This window comes from Pelophylax lessonae (assembly GCF_965119305.1).
Source record: "Pelophylax lessonae genome assembly, chromosome: 5".
NCBI classification, from domain to species: Eukaryota; Metazoa; Chordata; class Amphibia; order Anura; family Ranidae; genus Pelophylax; species Pelophylax lessonae.
Genome location: NC_138772.1, coordinates 524,543,724 through 524,556,825, shown reverse-complemented (window position 1 = coordinate 524,556,825; position 13,102 = coordinate 524,543,724). Strand labels below are relative to the sequence as shown.

General features: G+C 43.6%; 1 protein-coding gene across 7 annotated transcripts in view; it reads left to right on the top strand.

The window, feature by feature from the left end:
* CYRIB (CYFIP related Rac1 interactor B) overlaps positions 1 to 13,102 on the top strand; it is a 292,903-nt gene that overhangs the window by 248,944 nt on the left and 30,857 nt on the right. For all 7 annotated transcript variants that reach the window (XM_082257777.1, XM_082257778.1, XM_082257779.1 and 4 more), the window contains 2 exons: positions 575 to 680; positions 12,334 to 12,470. In XM_082257777.1, the coding sequence (XP_082113903.1) occupies positions 575 to 680; positions 12,334 to 12,470 (243 nt within the window). The remainder of the gene's footprint in view (positions 1 to 574; positions 681 to 12,333; positions 12,471 to 13,102) is intronic.

Here is a 13,102-nt window from a genome sequence, read left to right as displayed (position 1 = left end):
CCCAAGAGCCAGCCCACAGCTTGCATCAGGCTTGGGGATTTTTGAGAGTACTGAGGCAGGATGTATTGATGTTTTCAGAAAGCTATGTAGTGCCCCTTTCCACAAGCCATGATCTGCCTTTATTGCTTAGAGCAGGACAGAGAGGAAAAATGTAAGCAGAATAAAAGTTGGTTTAAAAAAATAAAAAATAAAAATATCCGCAGAGAAACCGCAACAGAAACCTGACCAAGGCCCCTTTTTATTGAATAAAATGTTTTTGTGTGTTGTGACACACAGAAGGAAGCGAAAGGAAATCTTCCCAATGGGTGTGACAGAACCACTAAAAACTCATAAAGATTCTAACTCTTTATAAAAATAGAAAGATTGCCTTGAGCTGTACTTGGTTTTGGTCCAGCTGCTTAATGAATGTGCATCCCTTACGAGTTATCGATTGCTGAAAGGCGAATCACTGCAAACCTACATAGACACGTCACATACATGGGTACGTCATGAAGCCATAAAGCTGCTTTTCCTGTAAATAAATTAAGTCTTCGGTTAATTGCACAAAGCTGATGATAAATCTTTTTGTTTCCAGGCAATACAACATGCTACTGATGATAAGTTACAGGAGAAGGCGTGGGGAGCAGTTGTCCCTCTGGTCGGCAAACTAAAGAAATTCTATGAATTCTCTCAGAGACTAGGTAAGTGTTTAATTCACCGCATTTATGGAAATTTGCTTGCAGGCTGTGTAGTGAGGTGCTCACTGTCGAATGTGCTCGGTTTCGGATCAAAATGGAGGAACCTCTCACTGGACATGATGGACAAATACACCCAAACATAGACCTGCTAAATTTTATAAGAGATGGATAAGAGATGATCTCGCGATCACAGCGTACCCATATGATCCCTTTTTTTTTTTTTCGTTACACATTTTTTATTTAACAAAGAAGCAGTTGCCAAGACATCCGAAGAACAAAAATCAATAAGATGCACCCATTAGCACAAAATGCAATCATGAACTTCTGACAATTATGACAGCCTTACAGAATAGTAATGTGAGAGTGATGACACATATACACAATAGGGATAGACCGATATGGTTTTTTCAGGGCAGATACCGATATTTTGGTCACAACGGATCGGTATGCGCCGATATTTTGTACATTTAAAGTTTTGAAAGACAAGTTTTGACACAAATCTGATACTGAACATGTTAATTTTTGTTTAATGCTTAATGGCTGGCTTGCTGGCACCCTGTGGTGGGTGGCTGACTGGCTTGCTGGCACCCTGTGGTGGGTGGCTGGCTGGGACCCTGTGGTGGATGCCTGGCTGGCACCCTGTGGTGGGTGGGTGGCTGGCTGGCTGGCTGTCTGGCACCCTGTGGTGGATGGCTGGCTGGCACCCTGTGGTAGGTGGCACAGGGCCTGTGGGTGGCTGGTATAGGGCCTGTGGGCAGCTGGCTGGTACAGTGCCTGTGACTGACTGGTACAGGGCCTGTGGGTGGCTGTCTGGCACCCTGTCTGTGGGTGGCTGGCTGTCTGGCACCCTGTCTGTGGGTGGCTGGCTGTCTGGCACCCTGTCTGTGGGTGGCTGGCTGTCTGGCACCCTGTCTGTGGGTGGCTGGCTGTCTGGCACCCTGTCTGTGGGTGGCTGGCTGTCTGGCACCCTGTCTGTGGGTGGCTGGCTGTCTGGCACCCTGTGGTGGGCGGCTGGTACAGGCCCTGTGGGTGGCTGGCTGTTATAGGACCTGTGGGTGGCTGGCTGTTATAGGACCTGTGGGTGGCTGGCTGGTATAGGCCCTGGGGGTGGCTGGCTGGTATAGGCCCTGTGGGTGGCTGGCTTGTACAGGGACTGTGGGTGGCTGGCTGGCTGGTACAGGGCCTGTAGGTTACTGGCTGGCTGGTACAGGGCCTATGGATGTGGGTGGGTGGCTGGCACCTTGCTGCTGTGGGTGGGTGTATGGCTGTGATACACTCCCGCGAGTCTAGTCCCGACTCCATACGAGGCGGCCTAAGAAGGCAGAATGACGTCACAAAAATATCGGCAATATCGACCAGTTCCGGGGGCCGATAGCCAAATATCAGGGAAAGTGCATATTGGCCCCCAATATATTGGCCTAACCCTTAATGCACAATAAATGCTGCGCTATGTGAATGCTAAATGACTATACAATCAGAATATAACAATATCAAAATAATATTAAAAAGTGCATAAATATAGTGAAAAATTGTGCAACATATAGTGAAATATTGTCCAACATAAATGTGCAATCACCATATAACAACGAAAGAGTCCATGCAAATGATTGCTTGCAATGAAAATATAAAGAAAAAATAAAAAAATCAGGAAAAACACACAGTGCTTGATCCACCATGCAATTCCTTCCCAGCGCAAAAAAACAATAGTGTGCAACCTCAATGTGCTCCCCTCCCCCCCACTAGGAATATTCTCACCTGGGGTAATGTGATCACTGTGATTAAGTGTGATCCAAACCCGCTTTTTATTCCACTGTTGGCTATATCCAACTTCTGCAACCTCCTCCTAGGCTCCTGTCATTACGAATTGTAGTATCCTGATATATTGATAAGATAAGCCAATAGTGCTTATACACTTTTTAAAATTGCATTTATTAAAAAAAAATAAAATCACAGGGTACTCACTCTTTACAGGTGCTTGCAGCTCACCAAACCATCACAAGCGTTCACAATCCAAAGATACATAGTTTTTGGGACAACCCAGTGTAAACAACCGCCTCAAAAACAGACCTAGCCTCCTTTTAATTTTAATCCAATTAAAATTCCCCCTGACGAAGACACGTGACCCTGTGTCGATACCCGTAAGGGAGGGGCCAGGACGGTGACGACACTTAGGAACCAACGTGGAGCTGGATGCTAGGTCTGTTTGTGAGGCTGCCGTTTACATTGGAGTGTCCCAAAAACTATGTATCTTTGGATTGTGAACGCTTGTGTTGGTTTGGTGCGCTGCAAGCACCTGTAAAGAGTGAGTACTCTGTGATTTTTTTTTTTTTTTTAAATAAATGCATTTTTAAAAAGGGTAATAAGCACTATTGGCTTTTCTTAAATTTGAATCAATATATCGGGATACTACAATCCGTAATGAGAGGAGGCTAGAAGGAGGTTGGATATAGCCAACAGTGGGCTAAAAAGCCAGTTTGGATCATGCTTAAAGCGGAGTTCCAGCCTAACCGCACACTCAACTGTCCCACGGTCCAGCGATGCGCCGTCTTCTCCCTCTGCTCTACGGCGCCGGCATCACTGATGTGGGCACCCGGCTGTGACAGTTTGCGGCTTCACAGCCGGGTACGCACTGCGCATGCGCGAGTTGCGCTATGCGTCGTGATTGGCCGGCAATCTTCTGGGACCTCTGACATGTCCCAGAATATTGCAGGGAGGGAGGGGGAGAGGAGAACTTCCGCTCAGGGCGCCGCGGCGCTCCGAGCGGAAGTGGGAGCGGGTACCTGTCAAAACTAGGTACCCGCTCCCCCCTCAAAAAAATGACATGCCAAATGTGGCATGTCAGGGGGTTAGGACTATTTAAAGCGGAAGTTCCACTTTTGGGTGGAACTCCGCTTTAATTGCGGTGATCACATTACTCCAGGTGAGAATATTCCTGGGGGGGGGGGGGTAATTGGCACATCGAGGTTGCACACTATTGTTTTTTTGCACTGAGAATTAATTGCACGGCGGATCAAGCACTGTGTGTTTTTCTTGATTTTTTACTTCATATTTTTATTGCAAGCGATCATTCGCATGGACTCTTTCGTCGTTTTATGGTGATTGCACATTTATGTTGGACAATATTTCACTATACATATGTTGGACACTTCTTCACTATAATATATATATATATATATATATATATATATATATATATATATATATATATATATATATGCACTTTTTAATCTTATTTTGATATTGTTATATTCTGATGGTATAGTCATTTAGCATTCACATAGCGTAGCATTTATTGTGTATAAATTTAGTTAGCACATGAATGGGATTGTGAACAATGCTAGAAGCTTAAATTCACTTAATTTCCTAGAGAGTAGCTCTAGAGAGCAGCTCGCAGGATCTATATATTTAATTTGATGACACATATAGACTGGGTAAAGTAAAAATTCACTGTCATGGTTAGAAGTAGTGTCATACTATAGAAAGATATGAGCAATGGCTAAGTGAACAGAGAGCCCTAAATAATCAGAAGCGGACCTCATGCAATAAAAAAACCAAGATGGGCAGGATAAAACCAAAAGAGGGTATGCCTCTGGCGAAGGAGGAAACTGCCAGAGTTTCATATATAAAAGGGGAAAGGAATGGATGAGTGAGGAAATGTAAGACAAGAGGGGGGAGAAAAGATGAGAAAAAAAAAAACGAGATGAAGGAAAAAGGGCCAGTGTTGGCCTGACAGATGGGAAGGTGCCAAACGCACCCATCAGCCAGTGAAACTTACATCAAAGAGGGCTTTACCCTCTTCAGAGTAGACAAATATGGTCCACAGAGTCCAGGTTTTTGAGTACACCGCTCGTTTTATGTTGTGCAGAAAGTACCAGGTCCCCATCTGGTTGAACTCTTCTTGAGTCCAATGGGCGGTGGCTGTGAATTTTTCCAGGTAAGAGGGATGCATGATTTGGCAGTGTTAAGGAGGTGAAATACACCTTATAAGTTTTAGGGAGTATATTTAGGACATTAGGAAAGAAAAACCCTGGGTCTTCTGTGACCAAAGAATCAGTAAATTTATATGAAAAGACAAGAACTCACTGCTCAAGGTGGTGTGATTGCCTGATGACTCACACCGGTGCATGCCCCGGCTCGCCTCCGTGAAAACTTGATAAAGGAAAAGGAATTGGCAGCACTCCAGGTTGAGTCAAAATCCAGATTTATTGACTGGACATCTAAATATGACAATCGTGACAAGGTAGATGCGTTTCACACACTGACTGTGTGCTTAATCATTACAAAGAAAAATGGATATAACATCTCAATATATACACACACAAAAATCCAATCATCAATTAAAAAACAGGTGATACAAATAAGGGGTAAACCATTTTCCTAATTACCGAGGACACGGCTAGACTTATGGGTCTATCCGTGTCCTCGGTAATTAGGAAAATGGTTTACCCCTTATTTGTATCACCTGTTTTTTAATTGATGATTGGATTATTGTGTGTGTATATATTGAGATGTTATATCCATTTTTCTTTGTAATGATTAAGCACACAGTCAGTGTGTGAAACGCGTCTACCTTGTCACGATTGTCATATTTGGATGTCCAGTCAATAAATCTGGATTTTGACTCAACCTGGAGTGCTGCCAATTCCTTTTCCTTTATCAAGTAAATTTATATGGATGATCCACCGAACCTCTTTTCAGAAATTAAGTTTGGGGCAAACCCAAAAGATATCTAGCAGCATCCCCCGCTCCTCCTGGCCACACCAGCAGCGTTCATTAGTATTCGGGAAATATTTATGTAAGAGAGATAGGGTATGAAATCAATGCGTTAAAATTTTGAAATTGATTTCATGAAGTGTCGTAGAGATCAAAGATTTTAAGGCAAACCGATTTATATTATTCTGTTGATCCGCTGTAAATGTCCTGCCCAGGTCCAATTCCCACTTTTCAAGAAAGGGCTATTGGCAATCATCTGGAGGTACTACCAGCAGAGAGTACATCTTCAAGAGCTTAAGAGGCAGAGGCCCTTGGTCACAGCAATATTCCTCTAATGTAGTCAAGCGGCGGTGAAAATTAAGTGAAGGTGGAGGGGAACACAAAAATAATGCAACTGCAAGAAGTCCAAGCAGAAAGGGCCCACAGAGTCTGCCAGGGCCTGCAAGGTGGGCCAAGCGTCCACTACCAAGAAATGGGAGCCTGATAAGACCCAGACTTAAAGTGCGGAATGTCCTTTTCCCCAGGCCTGGGGGAAACTGAGTGGCCTAAAATAGGGAAAAGCAGAGAAGCAATGGAGAATAACGTGGTAGTGGAGAGAAGCAAGGAAAAAGTGTGCGCCATAGGCCCTAATAAAGGATGGGCTTTGAGAGAAGAGGGCAAGTCACTATAGCACTACGCCAATCTGTGCAGTGGTATCCAGCTTTGGGCCTGTTCCAATTGTGGCCAGAGCATATGATTTCTTTTTTAGTGCACTTTGATATCCTCAGACGACAACCAAACCAAGAGCCATTGTAGTATCTCCTCCTGGTAGATCAAAGTTGTACCTCACCCAGCATTTTCACATGCCTCCACTGAGTCAATCAGATCAGTACTTTTCCATGGTAAACCATCCTTAGACAGAGTTCTTTAACAAGTTTTGATCAGTACCATGATTGCTTTGCTATATACCAATATGACCCTTTACTTGTTTTGGCTATTGTTATAGCTACTGTGACAGACCCAACCAGGACAGGGGCTTTTGGAGGGAACTGCAGGGTATCCTGTTGTCTACAGACTATGGGCCCTGGCTTTTGAGGGGGCTCTATTCTTTGGGAGGGGTGTGCCTGGGAGACCCTTTGGAGTGGTTTTGTTTCGGATTTGGGTCCTTGTCTCCCTGAAACACACAGACTCTGAGAACTGGAGGACTCAGATACAGATTTGTGGCCTCTATGCCCAAACCAGAATTGACTGCTGAAACCCCCCCCCCCCCCCCCCCAGTCTCAGAGATTTAGAGCAGATTTGAACATAATCTGCTCAAAACAACCTGATGCTGGGATCTCCTGCTATAATCTATAATATAATTTACTGAGGTGTCTTTCTCTCATGGTATCTTTCCCCATTGTGTGCCTCCTAGGTGTGAATTTTTATTGTTAAGTGAGTCACCTATTGTTTCTATCTGTCTGCTAATCCTCTTAGAGATGTGACTAGTATTGTGTCCACTTTACCAAACCATTGTTGGGATGTTTATGAGTTTGTTTCTGCTAGCTGTTCATTAGATGTATTACTGTTTAAAGTTTGCATTGTTTAGGATAATGTAATCAAGCTCTTACCAGATTTTGTGTGGTACATATGGTGGTATAAATCTGGGTGAGTTTACAAAAGTCAGTTCCAGTTTGCACCCAAGTCAGTGTTGTCTAGTTCTTGAGTGTTCAGCTATAATACTTGGTTCCTGGTTTCAGAGTGGAGGAAGCCGTATCTTGGCAGAGGCACCTAGGCTGGGTGCCTGGCGGTCCATCAAAGCTACTATGATCTTTGTAGACTCTGGTTTCTTCTTATCCTTTTTGTGTATGTACTGCTCTGTACAACTGTTGTAAAATATCAATACATTTAGTTTTTTTTGTGGAAAAAAAAAAATTAGATTGCAGTTCTAAGCCAGCGTTTCCTAACCTTGTTTCAGTCACAGAACTCTTCAAAAGAATGCCAAATCCTGGGCCACCTCAGCCCAAAATGTAAAAAACGTAAATGCTACTTATCAGTATGAAACCTGAGCCTGGGATGATACACACAGCCGCATTGATTACATTAACTTCACATCAACAGCTCCCCATCAAATCAGTAGTCCCCCCACCATGTTGGAGCCTCTCATCATGTCAGAGTCCCCACAGCACATCAGATTCCCCCCATCACTGAGACTTCTCATCACATCAGAGCCCCCCCATCACAGAGCTCCCCAATCCTAAAGTCCACTCTTCACATCAGAGCCCTACATTTTGGCTTCATTAGCGTGGCAAGGGGGGCAGGAGGAAGAATATTTTAAAGTTTTAATTAATGCTGTATCTAGAGATCAAATGTTTGTCCTTTTCTAAGCATTGAAGTGCAAGTGGTTGTTGTAAGCTGCATATTGCAGGAAAGACACAAGCTCCTATTTATAACAGAGGCCTGCATCCTATCTTATGCAGTGTTCAGTTGTACGTAGAGAATGTTTGACATTCACTTGTATATATCTTCAGCAGCACCTCCTCAACAGCTGGGTAATGTATGCCTCATGATCTTTCCATGAGAATTCACTGATGTGTGTAGTGTTATGTGCTCTGTAAGCTTACAGCCTCATATACAAATAAGGTTATGCACATTTCCAGCATCATCATCTCCTCACACTCTCATGTTCTTGCCATGTCACTGCTTCCCAGAGTCAGATTCCATTTTTAAGTGATAGAACAAGTAAGGCCAGATCACTCACTAGAGATTTATTGTGAGTAGCAGCAATATACAGTACATTACTGTGCAAACGTCTTGCTGTAAATTGAGAATTTTTTTTTTTTTAAATAGAAGTAATAGTTTATTCTTAGAAATTACCAACATAGAATGTATATGAAGATAAATAAATTCAAATCAATATTTGGTGTGACCACCCTTTGCATTTGAAACATCATCAATTCTTCTAGTCTTTTGTTCAAAACATCTTGGAGAACTAACTACATATCTTCTGTGGATGTAGGCAGTCTCAAATCCTCTCTGTCTCTTCAGACAGACTCCTTGATGTTGAGATCAGGGCTCTTTAGGGGCTAAACCATTACTTCCGGGACTCTTTGTTCTTTACACTGAAGACATTTCTTAATGACATTGGCTGTACGTTTGGGGTTGTTGTCCTGCTGCGGGTGGGGTCCTCTGTCAACAGTCTGTATAAAGCAGGGTACCATCTGACTGAAAAAAATTGGTCAAATGCATACGTCCACTCCTTTCCAGGCGTCTGAACTGTGCGTTATGCATCCCCGCAGAGAAATCTGGGTTTCCCAGGATGGGGATCATAGACGAGGGAAGTGGGGAGATCCAAGTGGCATGAAACGTTTCCCGTGATACCAGAAGAGTACTTCCCAAGGTGGTGTGTGTGCAGAGGTCCTTCGGTATTGGGGATGCAATCCATGGTCTACTCAGGGCCATGCCCTGTGGATCCTCTAGTTCCATAGCTACCCAGTGTTTTGCTAAGCCATGGCAATGCCAATCGAATGAGATGAAATGCTCGATAATAGGTCCTAAATGTTTGAATGTGGAAAGGTTTAGACCAGCTTTCCCAGCACTTTTAACGTGAATGAACTCCTCAAAAACATTTAGGTCTCGAAACTCCTGCATATAAAAAAAATGTAAATATATTCTTCTCCTGGGACATTAGCATAAACCATAAGTTGCAGATATAAGAATAGGAATGTGGGGTACTTAGTTTGACACCCAGGGCTGCTCAATAAAAAAAAAAAAAAAAAACTCCTGACTTTGAAAATTGGGTTGGTTCCTGACATGGGTCAGTGGAAAAAAGCCAGCTTACATTGGTGGTCAGTGTGGCTCACCTTACATTGATGATCAGTGGAGAAGTGCCCCATTATACTGTTGGTTAGTAGGAAGAATGCCCGCCTAGCAAACTGGTGAAAAAGATGGTGACAGTGATAACTTTTGTGGAAGGTGGAAATTGTACATTGCTCAAGGATCCCTAGCAAACTCTGGAGGACCCTAGTTGACAAAGGCTGGGTTAGAATGTTTGCTATGTTTCTAATGCTGTTTATACTGCTACTGTAATGATTTGCCCTCTCCGAAGGCTACATTCACACCGGCGATTTAGGCCGGTGCATATTGTAGCAGCAGCAATCAGACTCCTGCTGTGGCTCTGTGCGGGTAGATGCATTTAGGTCAATGCAAATTGTAGCTGCAGGAATCTGATATTCCTGCTGCGCCTCTGAGTGGGTAGGTCGGCTGCTGACCCCGCTCACTATGACAGGTTGCCGGCTGCTGCAGCTTTCTGCACAGCCAGCGATTACCGGCAGTGATCACTGCTGCATGCACTTTTCCACAAATAGCTGCAGCCACTGGTGACCTGTCATTACGGTGAACAGGGCTGTCAGACACACCTACCAACTCGGAGCCTCAGCAGGAATCTCTGCTACAATTTGCACTGACCTAAATAGCTGGTGTGAATGTAGCAGGAACACAGACATGACCAAAAACCCTAAGGCCCCTTTCACACTAGCGAAACCGTTCAGACCTGCCTGTCAGTTTTTCAGGCGGATCTGAACGGATGCCCCATGCATCTCTATGGGGCATTGGATGTCAGTGGAGACATGTCTGCTGACATCTGATCCGGTCCAGTCTGTCAAATCTGGATGGATGGAAACCCTATTTTCGGATCGGATGAGAACGGACAGGCGGCCCGTTCTCATCCGATTCCCCCATAGAGAACAGCGGGGACCTGACAGCTCTGTCTCCGCTGCCATCCGCCTGCTCAGCGGGGATCGGCAGATCGATCCCCCTCTGAGAAAAACGGAGTCCGCCGATGGACTCCCATGTGTGAAAGGGGCCTAACACTGTTTCAAATGGTGTTAATTCCAGTGTGTGTGAAAATATTTGGCGACCGCTATACTGTGTTTAGATGGCTCTTCAGAGAGCATTTAACATGAAGTGAGAAGACGTTGCGTTGCCTCCTCACCGCCTGCTTTAACTTCTTGTAACCCCACACTAGCAGTCCCTTTCACTTGAATAGGTCGCAATTGGGGGACGTACAGGGGGTATAATTCTTGCCACAGCTGCGAAGCAAAGTCACAGTTCTTCAATCATCACCACACAAGCCAGTGTTGCTGGAATCAGTGATGCCCAACACAGAATCATGCTTATTTTTAATGCAGTGACATCTGAGGGCGCGAAGCTCACGGCCATCCAGTATTGCATTTGGGCCTTGTCCCCTGCACACAGAGATTTCTCCAGATTCTCCGAATGTTTTCATATTCTGTACTGTAGATCATAATATAATTAAAGTATTTGCAGTTTTAGGTTGAGGAACATTATTCTGAAATTGTTTAGCAATTTTTAGGCTCCATGTACACGGGACGTTGTAAATGGCCGTTTAGGAGCAGTTGGGCGTTTTTTTCAGAAGCCCCTGAACCCACCTGCATGTTATCTTATGTGTCCATGTACACATGGTCGTTTACAGTCATTTGCAAGCAGTTGAGTTCAGGGACGTTTTTTGGAACGCAATTATTTGGGGAAATGGGGGAAAAAAACTGCGTGGGGGCCCTTCGGGTCTGGTATGGTATTTGAGGGTAGCCCCGCACCGAAAAGACGGTCACCCCCCATGTTGAGGGCATGTGGCCTGGTATGGTCCAGAGGGGGTGGGGCCGCTCGCTCGTCCCCTCCCCCTTCCTGTCCTACCGGGCTGCGTGCTCAGATAAGGGTCTGGTATGGATTTTGGGGGGGACCCCACGTTGTTTTTTCGTCATGGGGCTACCCTCAAATTCCATACCAGACCCGAAGGGCCTGGTTTGGAACCTGGGGGGGACCCCACACAGTTTTTTTTCCCATTTTTGGAGTGGAGTTCCCCCTCAAGATTCTCACAGCACAAGTCGCGCCGCAAGTCGGATCATCCTGATCCGACTTGCGGTGCGACTTCCATTCAAATCAATAGGCTCCCATAGGGAACCATTGATTTTGAATGGAGGCAGAAAAAACGCTGCTAAAAGCAACGTGGCCAAACGTGCAATAGCGCAAATGGAAAAAGCTACTGAAAGCGCGTTTAACAGCTGCTTTTTCCCGGCGTCAGAACTAACTTTGCAGCACGTTTTTTCTAACGTCCCATGGAGCCTTAGACGCAGCTTTTTACAGATTGGTGAACTTCATCAAGCCCATTTCTACTTTTCTTAAACACTCTGGCTCTCTAAGATGCCCTTTTTTAGACCCGATCATGTTATTGACCTGTTGGTGATTAACCTAATCATTTGCAAAATGTTCTTTTGAAGTTCCAGCTCTTCCTTGTTAGTACCACTTTGTCAGTTTTTTGTTGCTCTGTCCTAACTTTTTTGAGATGTGGTGCTGCCATCAATTTCAAAATTACCTAATTGTTTTCCTAAAATAGTACATTTTCTCAGTTTAAACATTGGATATGTTTTCTATAGTGAATAAAATATGGGTTAATGAGATTTGCAAATCATTGCCATCTGTTTTTATGTCGATTTTACACAGCGCCCCAACTTTTTTGAAATTGCAGTTTCTATACCATAGTTTGTAGACTCCATAACTTTCACACAAACTATACAGTGATTTTGATTATTTTTACCAAGGAAATGTAGCAGACTATGCTTTAGCCTAAATTTATGTAAAAAGATTTGCAAAAACTTTTCATAATTTTTTAGGCTTTTTTCATTTATATAGAGAAAAACAAAAAACCCGGTGGTGATTAAATACCACCAATCAAAAGCTCTATCTGTCTAAAAAAAAAAAAAAAAAAAATATTAAAGTATTTCCATTGGGTACAATGTTGCATGATTGAGTAATTGTCTTTCAAAGTGTGACAATACTAAAATCTGAAAAATGGCCTGGGGCAGGAAGGGAGTAAAAGCGCCCTTTGGCTTTCTCACCATGACCTTGACTGATAGTCTTGTATTTTACGTTTTTATATTCTTATACCATTGTTGTTTTCTCCATTTAGAGGCAGCATTGCGTGGACTGTTAGGAGCATTGACCAGTACCCCCTATTCCCCAACACAGCACCTGGAGCGAGAGCAGGCTCTTGCCAAACAGTTTGCCGAAATTCTTCACTTCACCCTCCGCTTTGATGAGCTTAAGGTATGATGATAGCCTCCAGACTGTTTCTATCCATGTTATTTATTCAGTGTTATTACAAATGTGTCTAATTCATGAAAACAGGATGTAGGTGCAAAATGGAATGAACAGTGACTGGGTTCTAGTTTTGGTTCCCACCTGCCCATACCATCTGCATTCCTTGTGTTTGCATAGGTTTCCTCTGGATTCAGCTTAATCCGTTAATTCAAAAACACACCAGGATATTGAGTTTCTGAGTAGAAACTTGAAATTGAAATGTAAAATTTTAAATTATTAAATATTTTAACTCCTCATTAACCCTTAGTTTATAAGCCATAATGAACTCTTTCTTCCCTTTCTCCCCTTAGCTATTATTTTCATGCAGATTTTTTTTTTTTGGGGGGGGGGGGTTCCAACTAGGGCTGCAACTAACGATTATTTTAATAATCGATTAGTTGCCGATTATTTTTTCGATTAATCGGATAAAATAATAAAAAATCTCAATATGCCTTTTTTTTTCATTTATTTAAAATAATAATGAGCAAATAGAGTGTAAGTGCCGGTTCACACTTGTGCGATGCTGGAAGGCTGCGTATTCGTTCCCGCATCGCATCTGCACAAGAGGCAGTTCACACTGCCGTATGCGATACGCAGGG